Source organism: Bombus affinis, unplaced genomic scaffold (assembly GCF_024516045.1).
Source record: "Bombus affinis isolate iyBomAffi1 unplaced genomic scaffold, iyBomAffi1.2 ctg00000080.1, whole genome shotgun sequence".
Taxonomy (NCBI): domain Eukaryota; kingdom Metazoa; phylum Arthropoda; class Insecta; order Hymenoptera; family Apidae; genus Bombus; species Bombus affinis.
The window spans coordinates 114,793-130,956 of record NW_026108828.1 but is presented as its reverse complement, the minus strand read 5'-3'; the positions used below and the strand labels follow the sequence as shown (position 1 = coordinate 130,956).

The following is a 16,164-nucleotide window of genomic DNA, read 5'->3' as shown; positions in this document are numbered from 1 at the left end:
CGTAATGGAATTTTGTAATCGATTAATTTCAGCCATTCGGTAATTGGTTTTCCAATGCTGTTGAGATTAATAACGTACATTTCCTAAGATAAATATAACGAATAAAATTAATTTTTTAGGAAAATTATATAAGATACGATGTATTTACGAGAGTTTTGAATAATAATTTATTTGTAAGGCTGTAATACTGTTTTAACGCCTGTTACATTTTCGTACGTATTTTAATCCTAGGTCAGTGCAATTTACATGGACCCATCGCTCGAATCCAACATGATTCTAGTGATCGTACGAATGATTTTATACGCGGAAAAACGAGACGTTATGGTAAGCGATTTCCATTAAATTAAATCATTTAACTAAAGTAGTAACTATCTGAGATACGCATATGCGAGTGTCAATTATTTTATTTTCTACTTATCTGTACAGTGTATGGTATATAAATTATATAGGTCAAAATATCTGCGCATGACGTTTTAGGTCGATAAAATGCAACGAGTTCCATTTTGTTAAATTGGACAACCGTGAACGATCCCTCGGAAACAAATTTCCAAACAAACAATTTTCACGGATCATTGACAAACCTCGCATTTATCGTGTATCCGAAATATCTGTATAATCGACTATTAAACCTTTTTCATCTCTTAAGAATCTTAATTTAATGTTATAGACCTATGATAATATCATTGATATACGACACTTGCGATTCCTTTTACTTTTCTTTTTCTGCTATTCTTCTCTGCTGTTGAATCAACATTTCAACATTTTTCAGGAAGATTAAAATACTAATAGCGTTACAAGTTACATTTGATTACAATCAACAACACGATTACTTGCACATATATTTATTATCATTGACGAATATTTATATATAGTATATAATGCATGATGTAATAATAAATATAATATATTCGTAATATTTGCTAGCTTTTATTAAGAAAATATTAAACGTTGTCGTAGGTCCGCCGTGGCGATGCCAGACGATCTCTCGAGAACGTGAACAAATGGAACAGAAAGATGCTGTCCTCGAAGGACGTAAATCACGATGTTGCTGTATGGTTGACGCGATTAGATATAGGAGGTCCTTCCGGTTACGCACCTGTGTCAGGAGTATGCTATCCCGCGAGATCGTGCGCGTTAAATCGAGACGAAGGCTTGACCAGCGCCTTTATCATCGCTCACGAAGTAGCACACATGTGAGTGTCCCACATGTTGAGATATCGTTGGCAAACTGAAATATTTATAACTGGCCTGGGTATTTACGCAGAGACCGTGTGTTATTTATTTATGCAAATACGTACTTGTACGAGAATAATTTGAAAAATGAAATCTCCATAGGAGAACTTATTATCTTTACCGAATATCACAACGAGTACTGTACTTTGAATCTGCCATAGATTTTTGCGTATTATGTGCGTTCTTGCATTCCTCCTTTCACCTACGATGGCTCTTAAACAAGAAACGATATCGTAACGAGAAATACAACTTAGCTGAGCGTCCACTTTGGTTCCACTAGTGTTGTCCCATACGACTTTGTGTTTGACCTCGCTATTAGGGGACTTTTTACCCAACGTTTCCTTCACCGCCTTCACTACCTTCGATTTATCGAACTTGAGACTTAAACTGGCCGTTACTAAATCTTCCGGCTTCTTCGACATCGGTTGGTGTCTCTTCGTGAACCAATTCGACGGTGCCATAAAGGTCGAAATAGCGGCTTTCGAGGATCCGCTAAGCTTACTTTTAGCTCCGTGCAATGTCGACACGTCGAAGCTGTTGGAACGGAAGCTCTTCGATCGACTTCCTTTCTGTTCGGTCGTTTTTCCGGGCCAGTTTGATTTGCTATCGTCCCGGGAACTCGGCGCTTCCTCGCCGCATCGGTTGATTTTCGTCGCGGAAGACTCTAACGAGCTTAGGATCGATATCAGATCCGTATTAGAGCAGACAATGCCCGCAGCACCGGAAACGGATGCACTCGCGGCTCTTGGCAGTTCCGAGACGCGCTTTCGGAGAGAAGACGTCGGCGAAACCGACGGAGTAGGCATTTCAGAGAATCGTTGTTTCGGCTGTTGAGTGTAACGTTGAGCGGAACTGTTACCCTCCAGCGGCTGTATTTCGTACACTTGCTCCGTCGACGTCCTGTACATCCTTAAGCGCACCTGGCAAACGGATTGCTTTTATTCGAAAGACAGTTTCTTTTTTATCATAATTCGTGCGTTATGATACATGTTTCGATGATTGAGCCGTTAAGCGTGACAAAGCGATGGAATTGTTTTGCACAGAAATTCTGGTTCTAAAATTATGTTAGGGATTCTAGGGCGTAATAACATCTTGGACCGCAAAGTTATCGACGTGTCGATGAAAGTTAAGCGAGCTTTATCGAAGCACACGTTCGAGTCTTTGGGCGATTGCTAGGAATACGCGTAATGTTCTTTTCTGTGAGCTGAAAAGTTGAACGACTATAAAAGGCGTTTGTAGAGGATTTCAAAGCGGAAGAAGAAGCGATACAAATGTTTAGAATCAGAAATTATCTGTTTATATAGAGATCTGTTTGATGCAAGATCTAAAATCAATCAAATCGGATTGTATGGATTGTGTATTTGTCTGTGTTAATCCTTTGACGTCGATACCAACGATGTATATAGCGAATGGCGGTTATCAGCCAAGATTATGAGCACGTACGCAAATAGACTAGAATATTTTGCAAGAATGAAATGTCTTGGTATGGTACGCTTTAATCTATCTATCCAAGTCAAAATAAGTATAAAAATCGCGTGGCAATCAACATATCTAAAAAAAAAAAAAAGAAAAAAAAGAGGAGAAACAGATGCTTCTGATTGTTTTTTAGTGCATTTTCATAAAATCTTCTAAATGTTTAATTCTCATAGAATAAAAGGGAGAGTATACGTTTGAATCTCAGCAGATTTTATTAATTCTTTGAAACCATAAATACAATATGAGTATTACATCAACTTTAGTTCATACATGTAACAACATATTATTCTGCATGTAGCAGTTACATTTAATGAAACATTTACTTATCCAATAAATCCATATTCTCTACTAAACGTTCGTTTATTAATAAAACTGCCATAATCGTCCACGCATTGTTCGCTTCCTTAATTATTTTTCAAAGTATAACGATAATCAATGATGCAACAGAAATATCACGTAACATCCCAACAATCTTACATGAGATTTTAGCTGTTTTTACTATACAAATTAAGTCATTATTAAAATAAGTCATTATAATAATATATATATATATATATGTCGGAGATGAAAGAACACCGGAACGTTTCCTTTGGAACTTTGGGAAGACCCCTAGTATTGAAATTTAGATTTCACCATAGCCGTATTAAGAAACTGTTGTCATTCGATCCGACTGTATTTATTTGAGATTTATGATAGTGAGGCGACAATCAGTCGCCGAACGTAGCCGCGGTCAAAGGGATGAACGTTTTGTCTAACAAAGGCATGAAGTAATTCTATAGCTCTTCTTAAAAGAAATACTTGGGACAGGGCACGACGGTAAACGTTTCAATGGTTTCTGCCCCGTGGCTCGCCACACGCAGACTTTGTCCTTCGGGTAAGATGATTGCCAGATGCCAACGCATCTTCACAGTATATGTTTAGCTGGGCGAGGACCGGCTACGAATATTAAGTTTCAATTATACGAAGTCTTTCAAATAGACAAATAGCCTGTGCCCCAACTATGGGAAGATAAGAGAAATCTATCCTTCCACGAACGACGCTTCCCGCTAGCAACTTTTCCCAAGGACAGCTAATATCTTTCTCTAACCACCAACATGGAAATTGACCAATTAACAGCAACGTCAATTTCCCACACCCTTCGAACGGAGACTTTTCTCCGCGAATCCGATGATCTCGTGCCCTTTTTTTTTTTTTTTTTTGCGTGGGGAGGGGAAAATGCTATTACGCGTGCCCAGTGACCCGCATCACTGGGTCATGTGGGAGTCGGTCGGTTGTCGTTGCCATACCCACTAAAAACCCCTCCTCCTTCTTCCTCCGCTTAGAGGGCAGACAACCCCGGTAAAACCTGTTGGCAGTCATCAGGGTGGTCCTTTCGTGCCCCGTTGTATCTACTTCTTCGGGCAGTTACTGCTCATGTCGTCCTCTCAGCCAGTTCAGAATACTGGGCTGGTCTCCTTCTGCGGTTTTTCGTTGTTTCGTGTTCTTGCCCTCATTGCTCCGCGTAGTTGTTGTTTCGCTCGTTCTCCTCCTTGCCTCTTCCCAGGCCCTCGCTGTCACCCTCCTGTGACACATGACGGTCTTGCAGAATTGCCTGAATTTATTCCAGCTCTCGTCCTTGGCGGTCACCGTGGCGATCAGATTGCCCACGTCTATCTTCCCGCCCAGAGCGTTCTCCAGCTCGATCCTTCTGTCCGTCCACTTCGGGCACGCGAAGAGGGCGTGCTCTGCATCGTCGTTCGGGTCTCCACAGTCGAGACAGTTGCTGTCGCTGTCCCTGCCAATCCTTTTCCTATAGACACCGAAGCTCCCATGCCCGGTTAGCAGCTGCATGGTGTGGTGATCGATGTCCATCTTCTTTTTGGTAAATAACAGCGCACTCGGTATTAGCTTCTTTGTGATATTTTCTTTTTTGTAGTTGTTCCACTCCTTCTGCCAGTCCTCTTGGGCCTTCTTGCGAATCGCCTCCAGTTCCTCCTTCAGCTTGCAGTCGTCATCCGTGCCACTCCTGGGCCCATGGATCTTGTTCCTCTCGTAGGTCTCTCCGAGCATCTTTATCTTTATGTAAATCGGGAGATTCCCGGTCAACACGCAAAGTGCCGCGTGGGAGACGGTACGGTATGCCGGCGTTGTTATGCACAGGGCCGTTCGTTGTGCTCGTTTCAGCTTTTTCCTGTTCTTATCGGTATTCGCTGCTCTAGCCCACACCGGTGCTCCGTAAGTTACGATGGACTCCCACACGTTGTAGTAGAGCCTACGAGCCAAGCTGGGCGGCCCGTTGATGTTGGGTAGAATTCCCCTAAGGGCTCCTATTAACTTGTCGACTCTATTACACACCATCTCGATATGCGCACCGAACCTCCGACTGGAGTCGATGACGACTCCGAGATCTCGTTCCCTTAGGCACACCCATCATAGATTTCTTCGACAGCGTCACCGCGACGGAGAGCCACTCACTCTAGTGCGATCTCATCGGCAATCGACCTGTCTTTCGTATACGTAATAATTGCCCCTTGCTCTAACATACAGTGTAACTTAGACGCTAACGAAGGGTAAAGTTCGTCATCCCGTTGACCGCGGATTCGTTATTGAGCCTAGGATCATCGTCATTTGCTTCTCGAGTATCTAATTATCGCGATTACTTGTCCAATTCCATCATAGTCATATTTGCACTAGTAAATATCTCCTCTATTGCATAACGATCACGTCTAGCGCCAATAGGGATTCGTTTCACGCCCTTATCCCTAACTCTAATCTTAACGCCAACCCGACATATATATATATATATATATATATACATACATATATATATTTTATACATACATACATATATCAATTTTTATACACACAATTATACATATTCATTTTCATTTAATATTTTCATTTAATAATTTAATAAACCTTCGTCCCGCAAAGGCAAATAAATTCACGCATAACATTTCTCTTCAGCGGCATTGTTCTAGGATTGTATTTGTTGAAAGAAGGATAGCATTAAGCGCTGGAATAAAGAATGACGAATCGTTATTCTTTAACCATCGTACTTAGACTCATATTTATTGAGCTACTTGTATTTTAATCGAAGTCTAATATCCTCCATCTGTAGGCGTAAATATTACTGCCGTTGTTAATGTCATTTTAAGTTTTACTACTGGAAAGGACATTTAAGTTTGAAGGCAGGCAAGTCTACTGTTCTTAAAGCTGACATTTAGACATCTAAGATTTTTTGTGTCTTTATTGACAAAAATATATTTGACTTTGCATATCTAAAATAAAGGATTTGCGTTATCTAAAATAAATAGATCATCTTTCTTTAGAAAATTCAATGTGGTGAAATTAGAATATGAGATAAAAGAAATACTATGCATACTTATTGTTCTTCTTAAAAATTAAAGGAATACTCATAATCCTAAAACATCCTTTCTATGTTGTACTAGATATATATACAATTAAAATGTGTAATAATGTGAATGATAAACTAGTTCGAATAATTATTTTGCTTAAACGTAAGTTAATTGAAATCAGATGAATGTTATACACGCATTATACCGTGCATTATGAACTATTGATTGATTGATGCTCATATTTAATTATTAACGAGAAAATTAGAAAAATAAGATTGAATTTAATCTGTCCTTCTTATATTTATTAAGATGAGTTCTGGGGCTTGAAACACTCGAGATTAGAAATTTTGATTAATGTTTCACATTATGACTGGACGCTTGTTGTAATATCTTTTGTACGAGATACACTATACATACACAAGATCAAAATGGAATTTCGAAACGGTCGTATCGTTCAACAAAAATCTCTTTTATCTTTGATCCTCTTCATAAAAATGCAATTCTCCTTTACAGAACATCATATAACATTTATTGTACGATATATTGTTCAATTATATTTCGAAATTTTCAGCTTCGAATCTTTGTTTAATTATACTGTAGAATTAAATATCATGCGTTATTTAAATATAGAGATAGACTAAACTTTTGTCCACATTTATTAAAGCTGTATCAACTGAGATGTTTAAATTTGCGAAATTTCATGGACTTTTATATTTAATTTTTCATCATGAATCCCGCTTTGCGATACAATACATATTAGATTTATAATATCTTAAATTTACAGTACCAATGCTGATTTCATCTGAAACTATTTGTTTGCAAATGATATCTTTCTTCGTTGGAATTACCCTTCACTTATAAATTAATAATTATTAACATTGAACAGTATTGTTAAACTTCAATAAAAATAGGATCGATAACTAAATGTTAGTTAAAGAAACTTCCTATTACAGGTATAACAAATCATATTGAATTTTGTTTAGAAAACAATAATAAAAATGGGTGTCTTTTTGTGAAAATAATTTACAGCATATCACTCGACTTATTCATATAAGAGACATTAGTTTGTTTAAATACCCTGTTGCACCCTTTTATTCATTTTCAACCCAATTTTTTCACAACATTAAAAAATATTTTAAGCCTGAAGAAAAACATGAAAAACTTCTTATTAGCATGATTTCATGCTAAACATCCTCTTAAGATATTATAAATCTTTCTTGTTTACTAAAACCAGAGCCTAACTGAAATATACGAGTATCGCAACAGGATTAATCGTAATACATGATTAAATACAAGCAATATGTAAGCTATATTTTTACTTTTTACTTCAGAAATAAATATTTCACCAGCATCGTCTTTAGCTTAAGGAAAATAAACTTGTGAAATTTAATTTAAAGCTTCGTAAAACATGGAAATGTTGCAGGATAACAAATCAGAAAAGATATATTAAATAAATCACAGTTCAGGTATCTATAACATGTGATTCTCTTAACAAATCTGTTTCATTCATCAAGCAACTGCAAAATTTCCGTAAAATCAGAAGCGGTTTCACAAATTATAGGCATTCGTAAACATGATAGATAAGAGTTAGTATCGCGGCGTTTTAGAGTATCTATGAGCGTAATATGGAAAGTAAAAAGATGTATAATAAAAATAGTTCACTTTCCAAGCTATCACTAACATTGTAACGAATTATTATACATATAACGGCTCACGAAAGTACTCGGACGCTTACAGAAACTTTCCATGAATATTTTGTTGAAGCTTTTCATGAATTTCAAGATGCATTAGGCTGTCTCAAAAGTTTCTTTCGTTTTGTTCTATTACTACAAAATAGATCATACATAAATCGATAGAATAATATAAAACAAAAAGTGTCGTGCATCTATTATTTCCTTATGAAACGAAAGAAGCTTTTGAAACAAATGTAAATAGGAATTATAAGATGCTTATTGATTACCATCGGTATTTGGACAGTTAATTATGTATTGTATAAATAAGTCACAATATTTTTAGTAGGAGCATTTTTACCCCTAATCAATCATATGTTTAAAAATACTCTTTACATTGTACATTAGTTTTTTGCTATGTGTACGTCTGCAATAAGCATCTTCTAGCTTCCATATATATATTTCCAAATTAATCTCAATTTTTACCGGTGTAATCATGATAGACACGTCTCGTTACATTGAAGTGAAGTGAAGAAAAACACTAACACACATAATATATATTCGCAAAAATCTTCTATCTAATATTTGCGTCAACTACTGTATACACATTTATTAGATATTTGTGTGAGATTAAAATCGACAGATACGATAAAAGAATATTGTAGAGGTATAGCAATAAGAAAATACAAGGAAAGTATAGCTCGTTAATTTGAATTACACCAGATTGTCAGTCATCTATTAGGTCGTGTTAATCTCTGAATAAATTCTTAAATAAATAAGTGTTAATAAAGATAAAGATAAAGAAGTGTTAATTAAACTAGAGACACTTAACATTTATTAGCATTTGTTCTTCCCCATTACTTCTTGAATAGGTCCTTTAGGGAAGAACAGAGAGACGGTTCGCTGGATTCCGTCTGATTCCGATTTTGATTCTTGGTATTTGAAAACCAATTTGTCACTTTGCCTGACATTGGTTTGTTCGGAGATACCGAGGGCTTTCCGCTCGACCCGGAAGCCCCCGTATCGTTTCCCTTTTCCGCCGTTAACATCTTCTCAATTGCGCTACCAAATACCTACGGACAAAATTGTTCTTATAAATTTATGAATATTATGTATTTACGTATTTGAATGAAAATTTTTATGAAACGAGATTTCGCGTTAAAATACGTAATAGTAAATACGATAATTTACACGTTCTTTTTACCAAGATGAAAATGTACATGTAAATTTACTTGATGTATATGTAAATAGAAATATTTATATGTAATATTTATATGCTTGTATTTAAAATATTTTCATGCTTAAAGAATAAAGGTCATAATGTTATAAATATTTAAATCCTTGCACCTCTCCTTTATCGCGTAAGAAAGAGAAACTAAAGGTTTCACTCCAGAGAATGAGCTTCGTTCTAAAACAAATCAAATAACATATATTTAAGTATTTAACTGTTATTTAATATTCCTAATATTCAAAATAATATTTAACATTTCTATATTATTAATATAAATGAGAAGTCGATAAGATAGTTTACAATCATTAAGTACAGTATCGCAGATCCACCATCAGAGGTCAGTAATATTAAAATAAAATTCATGTTGGATTAAAAGTGTGGTTAAGTTGGGGCTAACCCCAAATTTGCAAATTTTGACCTAAGTCAAAAAGTGGCCATTTTTGCACCTCCTCGCGAACGAAAAATTCTTGTGCGACGTTTAAGAGAATTTATCAAAAAAAAAAACAAAGAATTATTAGCATTTATACGAAATGTGACATGGAAGTTGAAAAAGATGAGTGTATAGATGAAAAAATTAAGCAGAGGTAAAACTTACGCGCTACACTTGATCTTCATTTTCTTTAAATTTTGATCCAGCTGATAAATCAGTAATTAAACCAAAGGAACTAAGTTTGAAATCAAGCGAATCTGAAATACTATCAGACTGTTGCTACTGGAGAACAATAGCCATCTTGTACTTCGTACTTGCTCGATTCCAAACTCTAATCGATATACCAACAGAATTTACCAGCAAAATAATTATTCAGAGATTCTGTCGGTAAAACAATTGAAGTTTAAAATCGAACGAATCCGAATTACTGCGAGATCGTTAGTGACTATTGTTCTCGTAGCAACAAACTGATGGTACTTCAGATTCGTTTGATTTCAAACTACAATTGATTTATCAATAGAGTTGTCGAAGAATTATTTTGTCGATATCGGTGTAGAACAATAGTCAACAACGATCTCGCTGTACTTCATATTTCCTCTATTACAAACGTCGATTCATTTACCAGCAGAGCATCTGAAGAATTATTTCACATGGATCATGTAGAAAAAAAACGAACACGAAAATGGAACTGTAATAACATTTTTTATTCCTTGCTGAGAGCCGTTCTTAAACATTTTTCCCTTCGCAAGAAGATCGGAAAATAACCACTTTTGACGCTCTGTTTTCATCCCATATGAATTTTATCTTTAATATTACCGATTGATAATAATGTCACTGCGATATTGTCCGCAATGATTGCAAATTATCTTCTCCACGTTTCACCTATATCGATAATACAGAATATCAAACAACAATTATTTAATTTCACGTTGTTGTTGACTTTATTAATTTTTACGATAAAGTGCATTCTCTGGAAGAGATTTTACGATTTACGATTTTCTTTTTCATTCCCCCTTTCACCTACGATGGCTCTTAAACAAGAAACGATATCGTAACGAGAAATACAACTTACCTGAGCGTCCACTTTGGTTCCACTAGTGTTGTCCCATACGACTTTGTGTTTGACCTCGCTATTAGGGGACTTTTTACCCAACGTTTCCTTCACCGCCTTCACTACCTTCGATTTATCGAACTTGAGACTTAAACTGGCCGTTACTAAATCTTCCGGCTTCTTCGACATCGGTTGGTGTCTCTTCGTGAACCAATTCGACGGTGCCATAAAGGTCGAAATAGCGGCTTTCGAGGATCCGCTAAGCTTACTTTTAGCTCCGTGCAATGTCGACACGTCGAAGCTGTTGGAACGGAAGCTCTTCGATCGACTTCCTTTCTGTTCGGTCGTTTTTCCGGGCCAGTTTGAAGAAATTCCCTTCAGATCTCCGGTTACCGTTATCCACTTCATATATAGAGTTTGAAATCTTTCTCAAAATTTTGAAAGGTCCTTTCCTAATTTCTTCCAGCTTATTTCTATTCATTCTGTTTCCGTTGTGGGTGAAGACCGTATCACCAATTTTAAACTCGTGTTCTCGTCTTTTTTTGTCATATTTTTGTTTGTTGATTTCGAAATTTCTTGCTGAGTTTTTAAATGCTTCTTCTCTGTCTCTTTTTAAGTTTATCTTCTTCTCTGTTATTCCCTTAGGGATGATTTCGATCATTTTCCCATACAGTAAGTGATTTGGGGCAAATCCCGTTACACTGTGTCTGGTGTGATTGTATTCTTCTACGCTTTTTTCTGCGATCTTTGTCCAGTTTCTTTTTTTTTTTCGAATTGATCTTGCATCTGATTCTGTTTACTAATGTTTGATTTACCCTCTCGTTTAGTCCATTGGAGGATGGACAGTCTGTCGAGGTGAAAATTAATTTAATGTTTTTCTCTCTCGCGTACTCTTGAATTTCCTTGGATGTCATCGCTGGGTATCGGTCTGCAAGGATAATTTTTATGGAGTCAGTTTCTCCTGTCGAGTTTATAAGTTTTATGATATCTTCCGCGCGTTGTGTTTTCGATGTGGACATAAAAACAGCCCTTGAAAAGTGATTTATGAGTATATGCATATACTTCTTTGGTGAGTTGTTGTTGGAAAAACCTCGGACCGTATCGAATGACATTATTTCAAACGGTTTCCTCGCTGGTCCTAGTCTCCACATAAGCCCGATCGGTCTTCTCGTTCTGCTTTTATTCCTAATGCAGGTTTCGCATTGTTTGCAGAATTTGTCGACAATTCGGTCCATATTTTTGAAATAATAAAAGGGTCGGATTTTTTTCAATATGTGATTCCTTCCAACATGGCCAAAGAAATCATGCACCGTCTTTATGATATGCTCGCCTAAACTAAACTCTTGTGAGACGAATATACGTTGGCGTCCTTTAATATTTTTAAAAAAAATCTCTGATTTTTTTATAAGGTCTTTCGTATTTTTAATATCTTCTCTGTTTTCTTTCTGATCTCGGATTATGTCTTGTTTTTTTATAATATTCGCTACTTTCAAAACCTCTCCTTCGTTCTCAAAACTTTCTAAGACGGGGTTCCTGGATAGCGCGACTGCCTCTATGTTGTGTTTTCCTGGTGAGTAGATGATTTTGAAGTCGTACTGCGATAAGTAGTGCATCAGGTCTCCTAAAGTTTCATCGGTTCTTGCTTTGATTCTCATTGATTCCAACGGTTTATGGTCTGAAAGGACAGTGAAGTATCTACCGATTAACCAATGCTGCCAGTACTGAATCGCCTCTTTGACCAGAACGCCGAATTAATGTCAAACGTTGAGAAGAAATGGCAATTTCCCGCTTTGACTATGATATCTTCAATTCTTGGGAATGGTTGTGGTTCCGGAACTACAATTTTGTTTATCTCTCTGAAATCAATACATAGTCTATCTCTACGATTCGACTCTTTTTTAAAGGCTAGTGTCACTGGTGCTGCAAATGGTGAACTTGATTCCTCTATGAGATCGTGTTCTAGTAGTTTCGTAATCTGGAGTTCTATTTCTCTCTGATCTGGAATGCTACATCTGTATGGTTTCTTTGATATGTATTTATTTTCGATTAGCTTAATAGAAGCTTCTTGTGATTTCCTGGTTCCCACATTGTGTTTAGCAAATACATCTCTCTATAAGTTGGCTTACCTCTATTTTTTGTAGGTTATTTAGGTGTTCTAGGTTGTCCATAGGCTTACCCGTCTCCTTGTGTTCGGTAACGTTTACCTTTCTTCTCTGGTTATTTCTTCTTTCTTCTTTTCTATTAAATATTACTTCCTCTTTGTCGTCTACTTTTTGGCTAACCCTCAAATTCTCGTCTTGTCTTAGTTTGAATTCCCTTATGGCGTCCAGCCCTAAGATGAGATCATATGTGAAGTTATTATTGCGTACTATATACACATCTATCTCTTTCTCTATCTTGTTTATCCTCATTTTTAGTCTTGCCCGGCTACTCGTGAAGTCTTCCCCATTGATGGTTTTGAACATGCTCTTGTCTTCTTTTATCTGATCAATGATCTTTTGATCGATAAAACTTGCATTCGCTCCCGTAGACACCTTTAATCTCTTTTTGATCGTTGACTTTAACTCGCAGTTTTATCAATGGTTCGTACTTCTCCGGGCATTTTAGTGTTTTTCTTCCTTCCCATCCGATGTTCCTGCTATTTCATTTTCTGATGTGAGCGCCTCCAGTGAATTTATTTGTTTGGGTTTGGATTTGAAGGAACTGATAAAGCTACAAACTGGATATCAGTGTATGAAGAGGAATGCAAAAAATACAAAATAAAAAGCGATGAGGAAAAAGTCAAAGGTTTGAGAAAGTACCTAGGAAAAACAGCAAAAACGAGGTACCAAACAAATCTACTGAAATCTGGAGGACACAACTGGGAACTTTGGTTTCGGAAACAAACACTCCACGATAGAGCAAATGTACAGGCTTATAAACGAAATAATAGTAGCACTAGAAAACAAGGAATACTGCACAGCCCTCTTTATAGACATAGGGAAAGCATTCGATAAAATTAACCATGAAAGTCTACTACAAACAATTAGGAAACAATTCCCGGAGCAAATAAACCAATTAATAAAATCCTACCTAAGCAGCAGAACCTTCGTAATAAAAATCAAGGACACACATTCTCAAGTTAAAGACATCAAGGCCGGGGTACCACAAGGAAGCGTCCTAGGCCCAATACTATACACATTATACACGGCGAACATACCAACAACTACCAACAGCACAGTATTGACATTCGCGGATGACACAGCTATACTAGTCAGGCATACTAACCCAGAAACGGCAGTCAAAATACTACAAGAACATATCATAAAAATAGAAAATTGGCTACAAGAAAAACAAATAAAAGCGAACCCCAATAAATGCAACCATATTACATTCACGCTACGAAAAAAGATACCACCAAACATCCTATTGAACGGCACGCATATAACGCAAACAAAGCATGTCAAATACCTAGGACTCCACTTAGATACACAACTCACATGGAAACTACACATCAAATCAATAGTAGAAAAAATACAGAAAACAAGGAGACAAATGCATTGGCTAACAAGCCGAAAATCCAAACTAAACATAGAAAATAAATTAAAAATATATAAAACGATCATAAAACCAATTTGGACGTAAGGAATACCATTATGGGGGACGGCAGCAATGAGCCATATAAACAAAATAGAGGTAATACAGGCTAAAATCCTCAGAACAATAGTAAACGGACCTTGGTACGTCAGAAACGAAGATATACGGAGGGACCTGGGAATGCCAACGGTCAAGGAAGAAATTAGCAGATACTCCGAGAAATACAAATCAAGAATAGCAACACACCCAAACCGGCTAGCTGCGGAAACATACAAAACCATAAACATGGACAGAAGGCTAAAAAGGAAGCACCCAGCAGACCTTATAAAGGACATAACCTAACAAACACGAGGATGGTACCCCGCTGGGGGTAGCCACCAACATGCTAATTTAACCGTTAAAAAATTCCACCAAATGTCCAAATTGGACAAATTGTGAATTTTAATAAATAAATTAAAAAAAAACTGTACGCGTTAACAAAATAGTTCCAACTTACTTGAAAATAGTTGCTTGATTCAAGCAACTGTACGCGTTAACAAAATAGCTTCAAGTTATTTGAAAATACTTGCTCCACTCAACTGCACACATTAATAAAATAGTTTCAAGTTACTTGAAAATAGTTGCTTGATTGAGGTAACTTGACCAATCTGAATCGTCATAAAAACTTGGAAGGATATTTCAGGCAAAATTACAGGTTCACATTGGCAAAATGATTTTAACTTACTTGAAAATAGTTGCTTGATTCAAGCAACTGTACACGTTAACAAAATAGTTTCAAGTAACTTGAAAATAGTTACTTGATTCAGGTAACTTGAGCAATCTGAATCATCATAAAAACTTGGAAGGATATTTCAAGCAAAATTACAGATTCACATTGGTAAAATAATAGGTTCACATTGACAAAATGGTTTCGAATTGCTTGAATTCAAATCGTTTGACGAAGCAACATGACTAATCTGAATAGTTTAATTGTCATCTTTATCCAAGACTCGCATAGTCAATCGAGCCATTCGGAAATCACATTGACCAACTCCAAAATTGAAAAGTAGAGAAAAGTAATTACAAGTATCGCAAGTGGTGAGACAATATGCGATAAAAATGAAAAGATGAGCGTGGCATTAAGCTCTAAGGAACTAGAGGTTTTGTGAGAATCAATCGTGTACTTGGACGATGAAATTGCGAAATTGTGAGATTGTCCAAAGATGAAGTTGGTCAATTTGACTTTCGCCAGGCTCGATCGTCACTACGACAGTTCTCGCGTATCGAAACTATCTTGATGTTTGTGTGGACAGGTGAGACGAATGAGCGATCGTGGCGGAGAAGGATCGGGACATTCGGTCGTTACGATGGAAACAGAGTTACCGACTTTGTTTGGCCGTCGCGAATCAGTCGCCTGTTTTCCTTTTGGAGGCGTGACGAGGATATTACCAAATCGTCGAGACCCAGCGTCCAGAATGTCCGCACCACCGAGCGGTAGAAGAAATACGCACTATCTTCGGTTGGACATTATGGACGACATCGCATACCTAAGAGCGAGGGAGGTAAGGATCTTTCGTTTATTTTTGTTGAAGTGGTCACCACTTCTAGGAAAACTCCACATCTGGTCTTTTTAGCTTTCTCAAGCGCTGAAGCCATCGACAGCATATAGACAAAGGAATAGCAGGGAGGCAGACCCAATACGGTAGACAGGCGACTCTATGAACGTTCTAAGAGAACGGATCTCCTTCGGCGTAAATGGCGCTCCTGATCGGCGAACGGCTGCAATATCCTAAATCTTTCTTTTCGACGGTTTCCTCGTCGATCGAAAGAAACTATTCGTCGAAGTGGACTATCTGTGGCTGATCTATTACGGTAGAAAGTGAAAAAGAATAAACGAAAGATCCTTACCTCCCTCGCTCTTAGGTATGCGATGTCGTCCATAATGTCCAACCGAAGATAGTGCGTATTTCCTCTACCGCTCGGTGGTGCGGACATTCTGGACGCTGGCTCTCGACGATTTGGTAATATCCTCGTCACGCCTCCAAAAGGAAAACAGGCGACTGATTCGCGACGGCCAAACAAAGTCGGTAACTCTGTTTCCATCGTAACGACCGAATGTCCCGATCCTTCTCCGCCACGATCGCTCATTCGTCTCACCTGTCCACACAAACATCAAGATA

The 16,164-nt window shown here is 37.2% G+C and overlaps 1 protein-coding gene across 1 annotated transcript; it reads left to right on the top strand.

Moving 5' to 3' along the window:
- The first annotated feature begins 231 nt into the window (after positions 1-231).
- On the top strand, positions 232-15,357 carry LOC126927231 (A disintegrin and metalloproteinase with thrombospondin motifs 3-like). Its single transcript, XM_050743512.1, has 3 exons — positions 232-324; positions 958-1,193; positions 15,298-15,357. Exons 1-3 carry the CDS (start codon positions 247-249, stop codon positions 15,299-15,301), a joined length of 318 nt encoding a protein of 105 aa, XP_050599469.1. The 5' UTR covers positions 232-246; the 3' UTR covers positions 15,302-15,357.
- The last annotated feature ends 807 nt before the right edge of the window (positions 15,358-16,164 follow it).